Genomic DNA, 16,927 nt, shown 5'->3' on the forward strand with positions numbered 1-16,927 from the left:
TCTGCATGAAACTTTCCCAAAAGTTGTCTTTCTATTGCAGGTAGTATATAAGTCGGAACGAGCCGGATCGGACGACTATAGCATATAGCTCCCATAGGAACAATCGGAAAAATAAATGAAAAAAAATTATAACTTTGCTGTTTTTTAATTTTTTGTTTAGTTCTTCGACATATAGTAATGGTTAAATATTTCAGAATTATGTTTTAAATTTCATCAAAATCGGACGACTATAGCATATAGCTCCCATAGGAACAATTGGAAAAATAAATGAAAAAAAATTATAACTTTGCTGTTTTTTAATTTTTTGTTTAGTTCTTCGACATATAGTAATGGTTAAATATTTCCGATTTACGGTTTAAATTTCATCAAAATCGGTCGACTATAGCATATAGCTCCCATAGGAACAATCGGAAAAATAAATGAAAAAAAATTATAACTTTGCTGTTTTTTAATTTTTTGTTTAGTTCTTCGACATATAGTAATGGTTAAATATTTCAGAATTATGTTTTAAATTTCATCAAAATCGGACGACTATAGCATATAGCTCCCATAGGAACAATCGGAAAAATAAATGAAAAAAAATTATAACTTTGCTGTTTTTTAATTTTTTGTTTAGTTCTTCGACATATAGTAATGGTTAAATATTTCAGAATTATGTTTTAAATTTTATCAAAATCGGACGTCTATAGCCTATAGCTCCCATAGAAATAATAAAAATATATAAAATAACTATCTAATAATTGAGCTGCAAATCATCATAGTTTCAATGTTTTTCAGCATATACTCAAGTAAATCATAATTTAAATATTTTCAAAAGTATTTAATTCATGCAATAGCTGCAAGGGTATATGAACTTCGGCTTGCCGAAGTTTGCTTTCTTTCTTGTTTTATTTGAAAATATTTCTAGATTTCATATTTGTAAGAATTTCTATGTTTTTTATAATTCATCTATCCATAAATAGAACAACAGTATTTTTTTTTTCTTCTGACTTACAAACCACTTTGGTCCCGTTTTGGTGGTCCTTGATTTTTGTAGAATCTAAAAGCCCCCTAGTGAATGCGACTAGCTTATGGGTAAATTATTAATGTGACCTCTTGCCACAACATTGTACCCCCTAGATGCGCCGCCCGTTTTGCTGTACAGCTTCATCGAGCAGACCCTGCAGCCAGGACCAGCTGTGAGCCTCAAGTGCTCCGCTGCCGGCAATCCTACGCCGCAGATTTCATGGACACTGGACGGATTTCCGCTGCCGTCAAACGGAAGGTAATTGAACTTGTTGAAAGGGGCTGAAAGTGGGTGAGAATGGGGTGGAGGTTGGGGATTCGTGAGGAGCTTGGCAATGGCAACGCTGCGGGTGCCCTGCAGAAATTTATCTCAACTGCGGCTGCGGTTGCATTTATTGCACTCGTTGTGTGTTTGTGTGTGTACTTTCTGCTTTTTTCCCCCATTTTTTTTTTTTGTATTTTGCGCTTTCCTTTCAAAACATTGCCCCACGAATATATAGAAAAACATATACATATATAGAAAGTGGCTGCCGACTGCCGCGCCTACAAAGGTGGGTGGTTTGGGTCGGCCTCGTCTGCTCCAGCGTTCATTCACTCCTGTTTCTGCGACTGTAAATGTATCTGAATCCGCATCCCCGTCTATGTATATGTATCTGTATCTGTATCTGAACCTGCTTCGGCTTCTGCATCTGTGTCTGCGTCTGGCCCAAGGTTCCGACTTTGCCTTTCTATTTGTTAATTAAGCCCTGTTGGTCGGTCGGTCGGCCAAACTGTAGGCAGTAGCCTTACGCATTTAATTGCATTTTTAGCTGGCCCGTTGCCAACTAAAATTAAATGCCATGCCGTGCCATGGTCCTTAATGACATTGACATTTGCATTGGCCGAATATAAAATCGAAGCGATCGGATCCAATTGAATCCAGACTTCGCAAATAGTTGACTGGTTGACGATGGGTAGTGCTGGCAAATAAAATGCAACAGCGAATCGATTGATTGGCAATTCGGTCTGCGACATTGTCAGTTCGTCATTCATTTGATTTTTATCGAACTTTACTCTTCCTTTACCTGATGGCAAACTCTTTTTTGCGGCGCTCCTGCTTCATTTGCAGTTCGTTCGGCAGCTTTCACTAATTGTTTGAGCTACGTCTGTAATGATTTGCAAGTCAAAGTTTTCGCCCGCCCACTGTTGACTTTTGTTGTTGATTAAAAATACCAGCACCATCATGAAAATCAAACGCTTTTCATTTGCCATCGCTTTTTGTCTTTGGCTCTTGCTTGGTGATGCAGCAAAAAAAACGTGGAATAATAAAAACTAAGGCAACCGTGTCCTGATTGTTGTCCTGCGTCGACCAGCTGTGCAATATTTTAATTAAAACTTATGCAATATGTCAAGAGCAGGAGACAAGATCCAATCAACTCAATGACAGGAGGGTTTTGTGGAAAATAGACTAGACTCCAAGATACCTCTTAGTTTGGTTGATTATAAATGTTTGAAATTTTGTTAAACTAATTTAGATTTATATTTTTTTTTTCTTTTTTTATACAAGCAAATTTAACCCACTGATTTTTTTTTGTTTCGGATAGCTTTCTGCTTATAAATAAAAATACAGTCTCTCTTAAAAGAAATGGGTTTTATGACTTTATAGTAATGGTTCTTAAGAACGTCTATATTTTACCTTTAGCTAGCTAGACTTAAGTCTATATACGTAATATGAACTGTATGACCATCAACCTCCATTAGTTCTAAGCTATTTAAAAGTTCATAAAAAAATATGACTAGATTTAATACATGTAAAGCACATGGAGTGCAACTTAAGGCTGTCGACGACATCGCCATGAATTTGCTTCGCTCAAGTGGTCATCCTTTCCTGGGCCCTGGGACCTTTTCCCTTGACCATTCCACTCGCAGATGGGCATCGGGATGGGGTCCAGGAGGATGGCTTGACCACAAGGCAAAATTGATTACAAAAATTTGTGTGTTATGTGGTCGGTGTGAAAATTTGCTTTCGGAAAACTTGTGCGGACATGCAGATGCCGATGGCTCTAATTTAAAAGTTATCTGAGCAACACAATTTTGACACATAATGCCCGCAGGCAATATCCTGGCGTCGCTGGCAACCTAATTTGCCAGGCAGCAGCATCCTTCGCAATGCTGCACAATTTCTCCTGCTGTTTGCGTTGTTATTGCCGAGTTTTAAGTGGCTTACATTATTCGGGTTAAAGGTATATCAACTTGGTAAATGTATTTATTTAATACACAGACATGCACACACAAGTCAAAGTCCCAGACAGACAGGCGGACAAACAGGCAAGTCGGTGGAAATGGGCGTGGGGGTCGAGGGGGCGGAGAAGACGCCTTGGGGCGGAAATTAAATGATTGCGCGCACGAGGTAACGCAACACTCAAACGCTCATTTTACGCCATTTTCAAAAGTTTGTCTGCGGCGGTGCCAGAAACTGAGGCCCAGGCCGTTGAGGCGACATCTTCTTCCTCCGGGTTTCCTCAGCCATTTCCCCCAGCTTTCCTCCGCTTTTCGTGTGGAGCTGTGCTAAGACATCGACGGAGGCGTGTGTGCGTGATGCGTTTGTCTACAACTGCAGGCGTTATGGAAATGTGTGTAATTTTGGCCTAAATGAGAAAACGCTTAAGCTGCAGGAGGAACGCCTTTTAAGCATGTGAATTTGAGTGAACCCGGTTTTTAATTAAAATTTTGGAACTTCTTTTAAGTGTCCGATGTGGGCAGTAAGTTATCTTACCTTATATGTTCGATATGGTTTACTGATTATCTTCAGGTTTTGTAAAATAGAAAAATTCAACTTGAATTAAGGCTTATGCAAACTAAAAAAAAATAATTTTTGATATACCAAGGATACGCAGAGAAAATTTATATTTCAGGATGCCTAGTTTACTGTGACCAATTTTATCAATGATTAAGAAGTTAACAAAATTTATATTTCAGGATACCTAGGTTACTGTGATCATTAATTTTAATTCAGGAATAACTATCAGTTAAGGCACATATAGTCACGAACTTTTGTCCTTGACGACCAATTTGTTTTTAATTTTATCAATGATTTAATTTAAAGATTTTGTTAATAATTTCGTAAGCCTACAAATATTATATATTAAAAATGTTGTGTTAAAATGTTGTTGTATTTTTAGTTTTCTATTAATCGGTAATAAGGTTCACCCTTTTGCGCTTAATCCGTGCTTGCAAACTAAACCGATTGGGATCCAAGTGCAAACTCGATTCGCGTAAATTGAAATTCATAATTTTTTCGTAAACTTTTGCCACTAAACTTTTCGCCGTTGCCACCTGAGACAGGGCCAAACTGCAAGTGGCACCTTCAGAAATTCTTGGTATTGTTTCCCCTTTTTTAGCTGGCTGACTGGGAATTAAGCCACCCACAGAGCCGGGCACTCACTCTGCAATCAGCTAAAACAGCACACAAAAGCCGCGCCAAGCTATTAGGTTTATATTGTTGCAGCCAAAAGCGTTTTACGCTCCACACACTGCCAAACACACACACACAGTTAAACTTCAGCAATGCCGTTTAAGCCGGCGTTGTGCGGATGCGGATGTGTACGCGGATGTGGATGTGGGTGTGGGTGGGGGCATCAGAGGATTGGGCTGCGAATGCGGATGTGTACGACTTTGTTGCAATTTTGTCCTCGCCATTGTTTCAATGCGCTCAAGTGCTGCAGTCCACGACTGAGTGTCGTCCCCATGCGACTCTGCATTTCAGCTTGCCAGCTTCGTTTTCATTTAACTACAGTTGCTGTTTTCACAAGCCTGGGCACACTCCATAAAGATTTTTCGGCTTGACTTGCTTGGCCACTCTTTCTGGGGAAATCAGCGTTTGCTGGCCGGGCCTAATGCATTCATAAGCTCTACGTTTCGTGTGATTCCCCTTCCTCCCTCCCTCCCTCAGCAGCCGCACAGTGCGGTGCTGCTGCAAAAGTTAATTAAAATTGTAATTACTTTGCCTCCGCCATTATTGTTCCGGCTCTGCCTTTCACTTCAACTCCAACTCCAACTTCCCAACTGCGGCCGTAATGCCAATTGAAAAGTTGCCACCGAGCCGGGGCCACAAACTAATGAGCCGGCGGGTGTGGTGCTAGTGCTGGGCTTAGATCGCAATCCCCGGCCATATAAGATGCCGCAAAAGCCGATTGTGTGAGTGCCACATGGCGTATGCGTAACAATGTTGCCTGTAATTAACGACTGTGCCAATAGTAGAAGGCGAGGCAAACAAAGGAACAAACGCAGAACTTAATGCCAGCTTGAGCGCTTCGTGAAATCCTTTTTCCTCTCATTATTCGAGCTGAGGCATAACGGCCGCATTAAGTGGAAGTCGGTTGTGTGTGTGTGAGAGTGAGTGTGAGTGTGTGGGAGTATTCGTGGGCGTGGCACATGACATTGACAGCAATATGGAAACTATGCTAAGCTCCGACAGCTCGACTGACAGCCTTCATTACGACTAAATATGGCAACGGAAAAAATACGAAAAAGTACGAAAAACTAGCGCAGAAATGCGACTAAAAAAAAAACAAAATGAAGCCTACCGCCAAAAGGGATTTGGGTCAGGCTGCATTTTTGAAGTGTGCCTAGCTGATGAGTGTGCAAATGCAGTGGTGTGTGTGTGTGTTTGAGCGTCTCGTTTAAATATGCAGCGACAGCTCGAAAACAAGAAAACAATTGTAGTACACCCGCACATTGCGCATACGCCGCGTGCACCCGCTCAAATCGCAACCAACCCAATATTAATGTGTTTTCTGTGCTCTCATCCAAAACCATCCTAATTTTTTTTGCTTTTGCCGTTCCAGATTTATGATCGGACAATACATCACCGTGCATGGCGATGTAATTAGTCATGTTAACATAAGCCACGTCATGGTCGAGGATGGCGGCGAATATGCCTGCAACGCCGAAAATCGCGCGGGACGAGTGCAGCATGCGGCCCGCTTGAATATTTATGGTACGTTGTATTCACACTTAAAGCGTACACTCAGACAAAGAAATATCACCAAAATTAGGGGCTTAAATGCTAAGTATGTAGTTCGTTTAAAACTCAAGAAATTCTTAAATTTTTGGGTACCTAAAAAAACGCAAGTATCTTGAGGTAGTCTGTCCTAGCAACATCATATTTAAAGGGCATTAATTCTATGCAATTTTGACAGAGTTTATATTTGTATATTTTATCACTAACTTAATTTAAATCCTAAACAATTATTTACCAAATAATTTAAAAATTTAAAAGGCATAAGTATTGAAAGAATTAGAGTAATCTTAAATAACATTAAAATTCTTATTTTATATTAAACGCTTAGCTCTTAAAAAAAAATCGATTAGGAAAATATCAGATTTTATAAGAACTATTATTTGAATTTAAAACAGCAGGCTTTTGAGAATTACGACTACAAGTTTCAGTAGTTTTAGGTGTGGTTCCTGAGTTTTGTGGAAATAAGAAACGTAAACGGGCATTTACAATTTGATTTAAATGTTTTCCCTCTGTGCAGATACAAATATGGGCAGCTACTTACATATGCACTTAAACGTTCACCATGCTCGAGGCTGGATCCTCTTTCCTCTTGGCATTTGCCTACTTTTGCTTGATTTTGTTTTACAACACGTTTGCAATGTTCTTCTCTCCATGCGTTCCCCCAGTTTGGCCAGATCCTTTGGGTCGTCAAGACCCCCCATCCCGCGTCTACCCCAAAACAAGTTTACTTTTGTGCCTCTGCAGCAGTGAAGTGTTGTTCGAGGCGCACATTTTTGTTGAACATGGCTCTCGGCTGGCTGCAGTGCTTTTCCCCCAACCGAAAGACCCTTGCCAGTCGAAAAATCCACCCGAAAAGCCACCCATTTCGGAGCCCTCAGTTCCCAGCAGCACGCGCACCATCTGCCTTGTTTTTGCAAGAAATCAAATATTTTTGTGTCGCCAGGCAAACAAAATGGCGTTGCCAGCGAACAAGGAGCGGGAGCAGGAGTGCAAACACAAAACGACAGCGGCGGCAAAAACTGCGCCATGTTTACAAAGTTTTGCAGTGAAAAAGTTGAAAAATAAAGTCAAGTAAATTCACCAAAAAAAAATCCTTTCTCGACTAAACGATGCTCTGCAAGTGAAAAGTATGGGGGGGGGGTGAAGTCCCTGTTCGACATTTATCACTGAAATCAAATAAGGGATAAAGTTAAAGACCCAAGTGATTTGGTATGATAATCAAATAAAAAGAAAAAGTGTGTCGGAAGTACTGCTCGTAGCCGAGGCTTCCTTTCAAGACCTTTGACAATTTCCGCATACCCTGCAAACATTTGTTTGCCGCCGGAGCACAGAAAACAAAAATCCCGCCTCCACCATCATCATTTAGTTTAAAGCTCGGCGATGTCGCTGATTGCGCGACTTGGTAATGGCGGTGATTACAAAAATCCCCATCCCATCCTCGCACGGACACGGACACGAACACGGACACAGAGACCACGTATGACATGCTCGAAAATTATGCATATTCCGCAGAAAAAAGCCCAGCCCACAAGGCAACCGGAGGAGCAGCCACCGAGCCGCAGGATCTGGCCGAGTTGCTCCTTCTTCAGCTGCTGCCAGAGTCGACAGTTGCTGCATTATTTCCTTCCACGTTCCCGAAAAGTGTTTTGGCGGAGGGCACCGGCAGTCAGGACGAAACGAGCCAGGATATGCATATTACATTGTGCTCCGCTTCCTGTTGTCTGCACAGAGAAAAATATTCAAAGGGTTGCTGGGGTGTTTCTTGTTTATCAATTCGGCAAGAAATAGAAATCAAAAAAATAAGATTCATAGTGTTTTAAATCTACATTTAATTTGAGTTTTGGTTAGATCCACGAATCCACACATACAGTAGAACTTTGAATTCCTTTTAATAGGCAACAAAATATTGTTTTTGGAAATTAGTTTAATACAAACCAGCGAACAGCCAAACCACCTAAGTCACAGCTATCTAGGTATCTAAAATATTGTTTCTAAATTAGGTAAGATCATTAGTAAGGTAATTTAATTTTGGTGATATTTTTTCTCCTTGTGTAAGTGCTTCTTGCGGTGCCCGTTGGGCTGTTGTGTGTGCAGTTGTTTACTGCATTATTAAAAAAGCAACGTGCGCGCAAATCTGTTAAGCATTTACATTCCCCCATGGCTCTATATCCCTGCCCCAACTGGGTTTTTTCCTGCTAACCCTTTTTGCCGTCACCAATGACAGGTCTTCCATACATTCGACTGATTCCGAAGGTAACCGCCGTCTCCGGCGAGACATTGAATCTGAAGTGCCCGGTGGCCGGGTATCCCATCGAGGAGATCCACTGGGAGCGGGGCGGCCGGGAGCTGCCGGATGACATAAGGCAGCGTGTCCAGCCGGACGGCTCGTTGACCATTAGCCCCGTGCAGAAGAACTCCGATTCCGGCGTGTATACGTGCTGGGCGCGGAACAAACAGGGTCACAGTGCCCGGCGGAGTGGCGAGGTGACGGTCATAGGTTAGTATGTGAGGCCTTTGCCGGAAAAACACACAAAAAAAACAAAACACACAAAAACCAAAGAAAACTAAAAACCCAAAGAAAAACCCAGAAAAAAAAAACTCAGAAAAAAAATAGATGAACAAGAGAAGGTCGAGCTTGGTTTCTTTCACAGCTTTTTCCCCGAACGATGACATCAAGCAGCGGGCTACGAAACGAAGTGAAAATTGCATTTTAATTATTAACAGCAAACTAAGTAGTTTCCTATGGCGCTTCAAGTTGTTTCTTTTAGCCAACCTTTTTGCATTTTGTTTTTTCCCCCCTTTTTTGATTCCGCTTAATTTTGTTTTGTTTTGGCTCTGAGCCGTTTCGGTGTGTGTACTTTTTGCCTCTTCTGTAATTAAATATGCGCAATAATCTAAGCTTAAAAGTTGGTAAATTAAAAAAGGAAGCTGAAGGAGAGCGGTACCCTTTTTTCATTAGTGTTAATGTTAATGAATTCGCGCCCTAATGAAGCGCCGTTGCTGATTAAATTTTCATAAATCGCCGGACCCTTTTGCGGGCAAGGCAGTGATTGCTCCTTTCGCCTCCCTTTTAACTCACCAATCCCTGGCTGATCCCTTGCAGTGCCGCCGAAGCTCAGTCCCTTCCAAACGAACATCCTGCAGCTGAACATGGGCGATCGGGCCTCGCTCACCTGCTCGGTGGTGAAGGGCGATCTGCCGTTGACCATCAACTGGCGCAAGGATGGACGGCCCATCGATCCCACCCAGCACATGTCCGTGAAGCAGGTGGACCAGTACAACAGCATCCTGGTCATCGAGAACCTGGGCAGCGACCACACCGGAAACTACTCCTGTGTGGTGCGCAACTCCGCCGCCGAGGTGGAGAACTCACAGGCCCTGCTGGTCAATGGTAAAAATAACGACTGGAGTGACTGTGACTGCCGAGTCCGGTTATCCCAGTATCCGTATTCCCGTTTAGTTGCAAGTAGTTGAGTTTACTTTCGTATGCACTTTGATTCATGTACCATGTAACACAGAAATGCAGATCCATTATATACCATTATATATATATATCTACATACATCCTTGCTATCCTTTGTAAATGATGTTTCCACTTTCGGAATGTTTGTACAACATTAAGTAGCGTTTTCATTCGAATGTGTTAACAAAACTGCGAAGGTTTACAGAGCGTACAAATTGACAATCAGCAATTAGAGCATCGTGGGAATCGCAGGTGTCCTCCGCTCAATGGTTGCCGATTCCGGTTCCGGTTCCGGTCACTCAACAGTGCCAATCTTAACCCTTTCCGCCTGATCTTTCCTCTTGCAGTGCCGCCGAGCATAGAACCGTTCGCTTTCCAGGAGGGCCTGGCCGAGGGCATGCGGACACGGACCGTCTGCGGGGTCTCCAGGGGCGATCCGCCGCTAAAGCTGATCTGGCTGAAGGACGGTGACCCGCTGCCCGACCTTTTGGGGGCCAATGTCACCATGCTAGACCAGTACAGCTCGCTGCTGAGCATTCCGTCGCTGTCCGCCACGCATTCCGGCGAGTATACGTGCGTGGCCAAGAATCCGGCGGCCGAGATCAAGTATACGGCCCTGTTGCAGGTCAAAGGTAGCGTACTAGCGTACCCATCAACACAGATACACACCAGACACACAAATACAGAAATATATCTCAGCCATTATCTATTTTAACCAAAAGTACAACAGTTTAAGAGCTCTTTCAAGGCTTTTAAACAATTTGGCAGCTTTACCAAAGGTATGCAATGCTATTTTTCCTCACAAAATCCGATAGATAATTGAGTAATTTTTACACAATTAAATCTAATTTTAGTGATTATCATGAAACACTTTACTTTCTCTACCAAACAAAGTACAACCAATTTTTTATGGACCACTATAGTTAGCACTCTGTTGAAAGAGATTTTAAAAGCATCCCAGATAAGCAAAGCAATAAAATGTAACTTGGGAAAATGGTAATGCATACTTTTAGGCGCCAAATAATTGTTTTTGAGTCCAAAATAAAACTTAAAGAAAATCTATAATAAAGTTTCTGGAACGACCTTAAAAAAATCATTCTATAAACATGCTAAAAAAAAAATATATATATATAACAATGGCTATTTTATTTCTTTTCACACATATACACACACATACAAAACTACCAAAAAACACACGCATATAAACTAAGCGAACTTCACTTGCCCCTCAATAACTTTTTGCTTTCCCGCTGATGTATTCAAGAACAGCTTCTTAATGGTATTTTCAGTTGTTGATGATATTTTTGGTTGATTTTTAACAACAAAGAAAACTAGGCCAGCCAAACTTTTTTGGAGCTCTCTGGTAGCTCCGGTGCAGCTGAACGTTGCCCAGTCCCAAAAAGGTGCTTTGATTTTTTGACTCTCACTAAGAAAACTCCCCCCAAAATAAAAAATAAAACCCCATCTCATAAATACGTACCGCTTAAAAACCCCCGAAAAAAACCCCTACTAATCTACAATTAAGAGTTCCCCGCCACCCTTAAGTCGCTTTGGCACGCTGTGGGTTTTTTTGACAACCGTCTCACCAGGTAAAACGTTTTAACTGCACTGCTTCTTATGCGCTTCGTAACCAAAATATAATCTAAAAAAACTAAGTATAACGCTTATGAATATCTGTTTTGATTTGCTTTACATTATTTTAACCGCTTCTTACACGACAAGTCGGGTTTTAGATCCATAAATCGAGTGCGCTCTCCGGGCATTCCGGATATTAAATTGGCGGTTACTAGTACTTTCATTTTTTTGGCAAGCTTGGAGGGCGCACGGCATTCGTGATTAGCTGTAATTTATAATTTATACAAATAATCTTGCATAAACATGGAAAGATAAGCTGCTTTAAGATTCATTTACCTTACTCGCTATATACTCTTTTTGGTTGCCGTCCACCGCGCTGCGCTGCGCAGCCCGGTCCGCAGGACGAAATGCAGAAACTCCTTTGTTACCCTTGGCTCCTCTCTTCATTTTTGACTTGCAGCTTCCGAAAACTCCACTTCATCTACTATGCTCAATGTGCTGTGCTTAATTAACGAACGAATAAACAAGGCGAACGCGGCAAAAGAATGAGTTCGCATTAAAAAAAAAAAGCAACGAATCCGCCCAAAATCCTTCGGAGATGCTGTAAAGCTCACGCTTATGCTTCAATTTGGTTTTGGCCTCTCTAATCGCTTACTATATTTCCACACCGAAAAAAATTACATCTAAAGCTCTCAAATCAAAAAAAAAACATCTAAAGTATGTTTATTTTATTTATGCTTAGATATTTGAATTTTTTTCGGTGTACTATAAACCCCTTTCGCTTGTGTGAGTGCCTGATTGCCTGTGTGTGCGTGTGACAAAACGCTTAAAAATAATCTTATTGCAGAGCAAAGTGAATTAAACCACAGAAATAAAGAAAATAAATTACGGAGAAACCAACCGAAAATAAATGGATAAGAAACTTAAAGCTTCGCAGTATTTGCTAATGTAGTTGAGAATGAATGTTTTTTCTAGAAAGTGGCCATCGGCACTATGCCCAGCTGCAATTTTTTGTTTCTGCATGCCGACTGTACGTATATAGTATTGTAGAAATGCAATTTTTCGTTTGCTCTGTGCCATCTGCATGCGCGTAGTGCTGTGACAAATGAATTTTAATTTCCATTTATTTATGATTTGCTTGCTCTCCATTTCGTTTTGTTTCGTTCCGTTTTCCTCGGTTCTTAAGCTCTGGTTTTAATTTGTTTTTGGGTTTTTCCTCCTTTCACACACAGATTGCTCCGTTAAGCTTTTTCCACCCGATTTCAACCAACCAGCCGGTCACGGGGGTGGGCAATTATATTTATTTTCATTTGCCGGGCAAAGTGCTCGGACGTATACAGTTTTCAAAATTTAATTTATTTATTTTGCCAATGCTCCATTTCCCAGGCTGCCGCTGATGTTGTTGTGTGCAAAGATTTTTTTCCCTATTTGAATTAGACATGCTGACATCGAAACCCCCCAAAAACCCAAACCGCTTTGTACCATGCAAAATATTCCATGACAAAAAAATTATAATAACCAGAAATCATTTTAATTAATACTCTGCCCTGGGCCAGATGCTAATTTCATTTGGAGCTCTTTAATTTGCTCCTTGTTCGGGTTTAATTTTTAATTAATAATTTTTATTTCGTTATTGCTGCACAAACAAAAGCTGGCAATTAAGTGCAGCTGCCAAGTAAACAGTTTATAATTTATTGAAAACGCCAGTGGGCGAGATGGTGGGTTGGGAGATTTTTTTATTGATATCCAATATTATTATTTCGCTTTTTTCGTGTTTCGTTAGCTGCGTGTCCAAATATAAAACTCACACTACGTTCACATTTATGTTGCGCATTCTATAATTTCTATGCAAATATATTTTCCATTTCGCTTCTGGCATGCCTTTGTTATTTAATTTATGCGCCGAATATACGAGAACATATTAAGCCTTTTTTGCGACTTTTTCGAACAACCAACAACGAACAGCGAGGCACAGAGCGTGGGCGAATCAAAGAAAACACACAAAAGAGAAAAGCGATCAATTTGAACAAAAGAAAATGAGAATTAAAAATAAAATCCTTGCACACCAACAATTTATTTTCCCCACGGTCATTCCTAAACGATTTTCCTTAAACAACTACAAAACATAAAAAAATCAACATTCATTTTTGTTCAATTTTTGACTGAGTTGCATATGAAATTCTTTTTGTATTTGATTTTGAAGCAAACTACCCCAAAGCAAACTATACTTTTGTATATTAGTTGAACAGTTCCTACTATATTGCTACCACTATTCAACCAGTTTTTACAATTGTGCTAGGCACAATGAAAAATCTTAAGATCGTAAACAGCAAAATTCTTTTATGCCGTTTTTTACTTTGCCAGAAATCTTCACTTTTCCTCTCTGTCTCTGTCTCTCTCTATATATCTCTATCTCTCTCTAAGAACCATTACTCTTACTGTATGTCTTAGCAGTTATAATTTGAATCATTCGTTCTGCGTTCCCAGTTATATTCCGAGTATGCTAACTAACTCTTCCCGTCACCCATACGCCCCGTAGTGCCGCCACGCTGGATTGTCGAGCCCGTCGACGCGAATGTGGAGCGCAATCGCCACATCATGCTGCATTGCCAGGCTCAGGGAGTTCCCACACCGAGTATAGTATGGAAAAAGGCTACAGGTAAGACACAGTTATCTAAAATGTGGAAAAAATAAGACTGAAACTTATAAAGGGGTCCAAGATTGCATCCTTTCCATAAAACTATAGAAAAAAGGCATCTTACATTATTTTATAAAAATGCATATTTTACACATTCGATATTAATTCGACCTTCAATTTTAACCCACTTCTCCTGTGTTCTTTAACGTGTCCTTGTAGGCAGCAAATCGGGCGAATACGAAGAGGTTCGGGAGCGTCCCTTCACCAAACTACTAGGCAATGGGTCCCTGCTCCTGCAGCACGTTAAGGAGGACCGCGAGGGCTTCTATCTGTGCCAGGCCAACAATGGCATCGGCACCGGCATCGGAAAGGTCATCCAGCTGAAAGTGAACTGTGAGTATTTTAGCGGCAAGTTATGGGGAAGCTGCTCTGGCAATTTGGTTAATTGCAATGCTGAGGCTGAGACTGAGGCTGAGGTGGCCCCGAGGGAATCAGGGGCGTAATTAAAATGGGCAAAATGCTTGCCTTTTTCCAGCCTCGCCGTACTTCTCTTCGACTTCCCGCTCGGTGATGGTGAAAAAGGGCGACACGGCGCTGCTGCAGTGCGCCGTGAGTGGGGACAAGCCGATTAACATTGTTTGGATGCGCTCGGGCAAGAACACGCTGAACCCATCAACCAATTACAAGTGAGTGCTTTTAGCCGCTACTTCTGGGTGGCAGCACGAAAGTAATGGTGTCGCATTCGCTTTCAGGATCTCGGTGAAACAGGAGGCCACGCCGGACGGAGTGTCCGCCGAGTTGCAAATCCGCACTGTGGACGCCACCGACAGTGGACCGTACTTCTGCCGGGCCAGTAATCTGTATGGAAACGATCAGCAGCTGGTCCAATTGCAGGTCCAGGAGCCACCTCTGCCGCCCAGTGTCCTGGAGGCGGCCATGATCAGCAGTCGGTCGGTGAATCTCAAGTGGCAGCCCAAGTCCCTGGGCACCGGCGATGTGACCAAGTATCTGGTGGAGTTCCGCGAGGCAGATCGTACGTATAGGGCCCCATTTTACTTATAGATTTCACATAGCGTCCACTTGAAAAAGGTTCTCTCCCACCAGCCTTGTTCGTGGAGCAGTGGCAGCAGATCGAGGTCAAGGATCCCCCACATTTCAATGCCCTGATCGAGAACCTGAAGCCGGCCACGCGCTACGCCTTCCGGGTGATTGCCGAGGGCTCGGCCGGACGGAGTGCACCCAGCCAGGAGCTGATCGTGCGCACGGAGCCTCAGCGACCCGCAGGACCTCCCCTGAGTTTGTCCGCCCGGCCATTGTCCTCCACCGAGCTGCTCATCAGTTGGGTGGCTCCGCTGCCCGAACTCCGACATGGCGACATCCAGGGCTACAATGTGGGCTACAAGCTGTCCAGTTCGGGCAACACGGTCTACAACTTCACCTCCATTTCCGGCGACGGAGATGGTGGCAATGGAGAGCTACTGCTCAGCGGACTGGCCAAATTCGCACGATACACTGTCGTAGTGCAGGCCTTCAACCAGGTGGGACCAGGCCCGCTTTCGGAACCCACCGCCGCCCAGACTATGGAAGATGGTAGGTTAAATACTTACAAACTATTGGGTCTTCTCAGAAATGTGGTGGTAGTCAATTTACATACGAAATTATATAAAACTGCCATAGAAACTATTGTTCTTAAAATATAATTGTGATATTAAGCAAAAAAAAGTAAATGTTCTCCCAAAATTATCAATATTTTTTGTGTGTAGATATTGATAAGGCTTGAAAAATTTAATTACATTTTCCTATTCGCAGTTCCCAGTCGCCCGCCGGAGGATGTGCGGTGTGCCGCCCTATCCTCCCAATCGCTGCAGGTGTCCTGGCAACCGCCGCCAATCTACCACACTAATGGCCTGCTGCAGGGATACAAGCTGATATTTGAGCCCATTATCGACGACATCCAGCCGAGCAAGGACGAGGTGGAGTCCCGGAAGACCACAGCGCTCACAATGGTGCTGACGGGTCTGCGAAAGTATACGAATTATAGCATCCAGGTGTTGGCCCACACGCGAATGGGCGACGGAGCAGTGTCGAAGCCATTGTTTTGCCACAGTGAAGAGGATGTGCCCGAGGCTCCGGCGGATATCAAGGTGGTTTCCAGCTCATCGCAGTCATTGTATATCTCGTGGTTGGCACCCACTGAGCCCAACGGAGTGATTACCAAGTACAGTCTGTACACGCGTGTGGTGAACGGACGCGAGGAGCTGAACAATGAGAAACGCAGTCTTCCATCGCAGCAGGCTTACTACGAAGCCAAGGGCCTGCATCCGCATATGGAATACCAGTTTTGGGTGACGGCCAGCACACGAGTGGGCGAGGGAAAGAGTTCGCGGGTCTCCTCACAGATCACCACAAATCGGGTGCCTGCGAGGATCATATCCTTCGGAGGTCCTGTGGTCCGACCCTGGAGATCCACCGTGACCCTGCCCTGCACCGCCGTGGGAAAACCCAAGAGGGAGTGGTTCAAGGGCGATGTGGCTCTTCGCCAAGGGGGTCTGCACAACTCGCAAATGCTGGACAGCGGGGACCTGATCATCTCCAGCCTGCAACTGGCGGATGGAGGCAACTACAGCTGCCAGGTGGACAATGGCATTGGCACCGATCGACTGACCCACACGCTCCTGGTCCAAGTGCCGCCCACATCGCCCACACTGTATGTGACCAGTGCCACCTCGAGCAGCATTCTGATGCACTGGAAGTGTGGATTCACGGGCAATGCCCCCATCACCGGTTACACACTCTTCTATCGGCGGACTAATGGAAACACGGACGAAATGCAGTTGTCGCGACATGCCTCGAGTCATGAACTCAAGGGCCTGGTCTGTGGCAGCACGTACCAGATCCACATGAGTGCCCAGAACAAGGTGGGCACCTCGCCCACCAGCACCACGCTGCACGTGCGCACTCAGGGTCAGTCACCCGGCCATCCCGCCTCCACCGCCCTGCTGGCCCCCAACTCGACCTCGCTCCTGGTGCGACTGCACTCCTGGCCGGACAACGGGTGTCCCCTGCTCTACTTCGTGCTGCAATACCGGGCGGTCACCGAAGATCCGGATGCGGAATGGGTGCTGGGTGAGTTTTACCATTTTAGTTACAATATCCTATAACCAGAGAGGTAAAATGAAAAAAATTTAAAAAAACAGTAAGGACACTAGTGTTAAAAAATTGTTATGCCTTTTTAAAAAAAAAC

The 16,927-nt window shown here is 43.3% G+C and overlaps 1 protein-coding gene across 17 annotated transcripts in view; it reads left to right on the forward strand.

Moving 5' to 3' along the window:
• LOC108146782 (Down syndrome cell adhesion molecule-like protein Dscam2) overlaps window positions 1–16,927 on the forward strand; it is a 36,223-nt gene that overhangs the window by 11,884 nt on the left and 7,412 nt on the right. For 6 of the 17 annotated variants that reach the window (XM_041707934.1, XM_017272930.2, XM_017272936.2 and 3 more), the window contains exons 7-16: window positions 1,120–1,264; window positions 5,832–5,983; window positions 8,232–8,504; window positions 9,111–9,398; window positions 13,585–13,704; window positions 13,903–14,076; window positions 14,219–14,369; window positions 14,436–14,716; window positions 14,773–15,273; window positions 15,493–16,809. In XM_041707934.1, the coding sequence (XP_041563868.1) occupies window positions 1,120–1,264; window positions 5,832–5,983; window positions 8,232–8,504; window positions 9,111–9,398; window positions 13,585–13,704; window positions 13,903–14,076; window positions 14,219–14,369; window positions 14,436–14,716; window positions 14,773–15,273; window positions 15,493–16,809 (3,402 nt within the window). Of the gene's footprint in view, window positions 1–1,119; window positions 1,265–5,831; window positions 5,984–8,231; window positions 8,505–9,110; window positions 9,399–9,817; window positions 10,103–13,584; window positions 13,705–13,902; window positions 14,077–14,218; window positions 14,370–14,435; window positions 14,717–14,772; window positions 15,274–15,492; window positions 16,810–16,927 lie in introns of all 17 variants that reach the window. The other 11 variants (XM_041707935.1, XM_017272933.2, XM_017272940.2 and 8 more) reach the window with 3 other exon arrangements.

Source organism: Drosophila elegans, unplaced genomic scaffold (assembly GCF_018152505.1).
Source record: "Drosophila elegans isolate 14027-0461.03 unplaced genomic scaffold, ASM1815250v1 contig_208, whole genome shotgun sequence".
Taxonomy (NCBI): Eukaryota; Metazoa; Arthropoda; class Insecta; order Diptera; family Drosophilidae; genus Drosophila; species Drosophila elegans.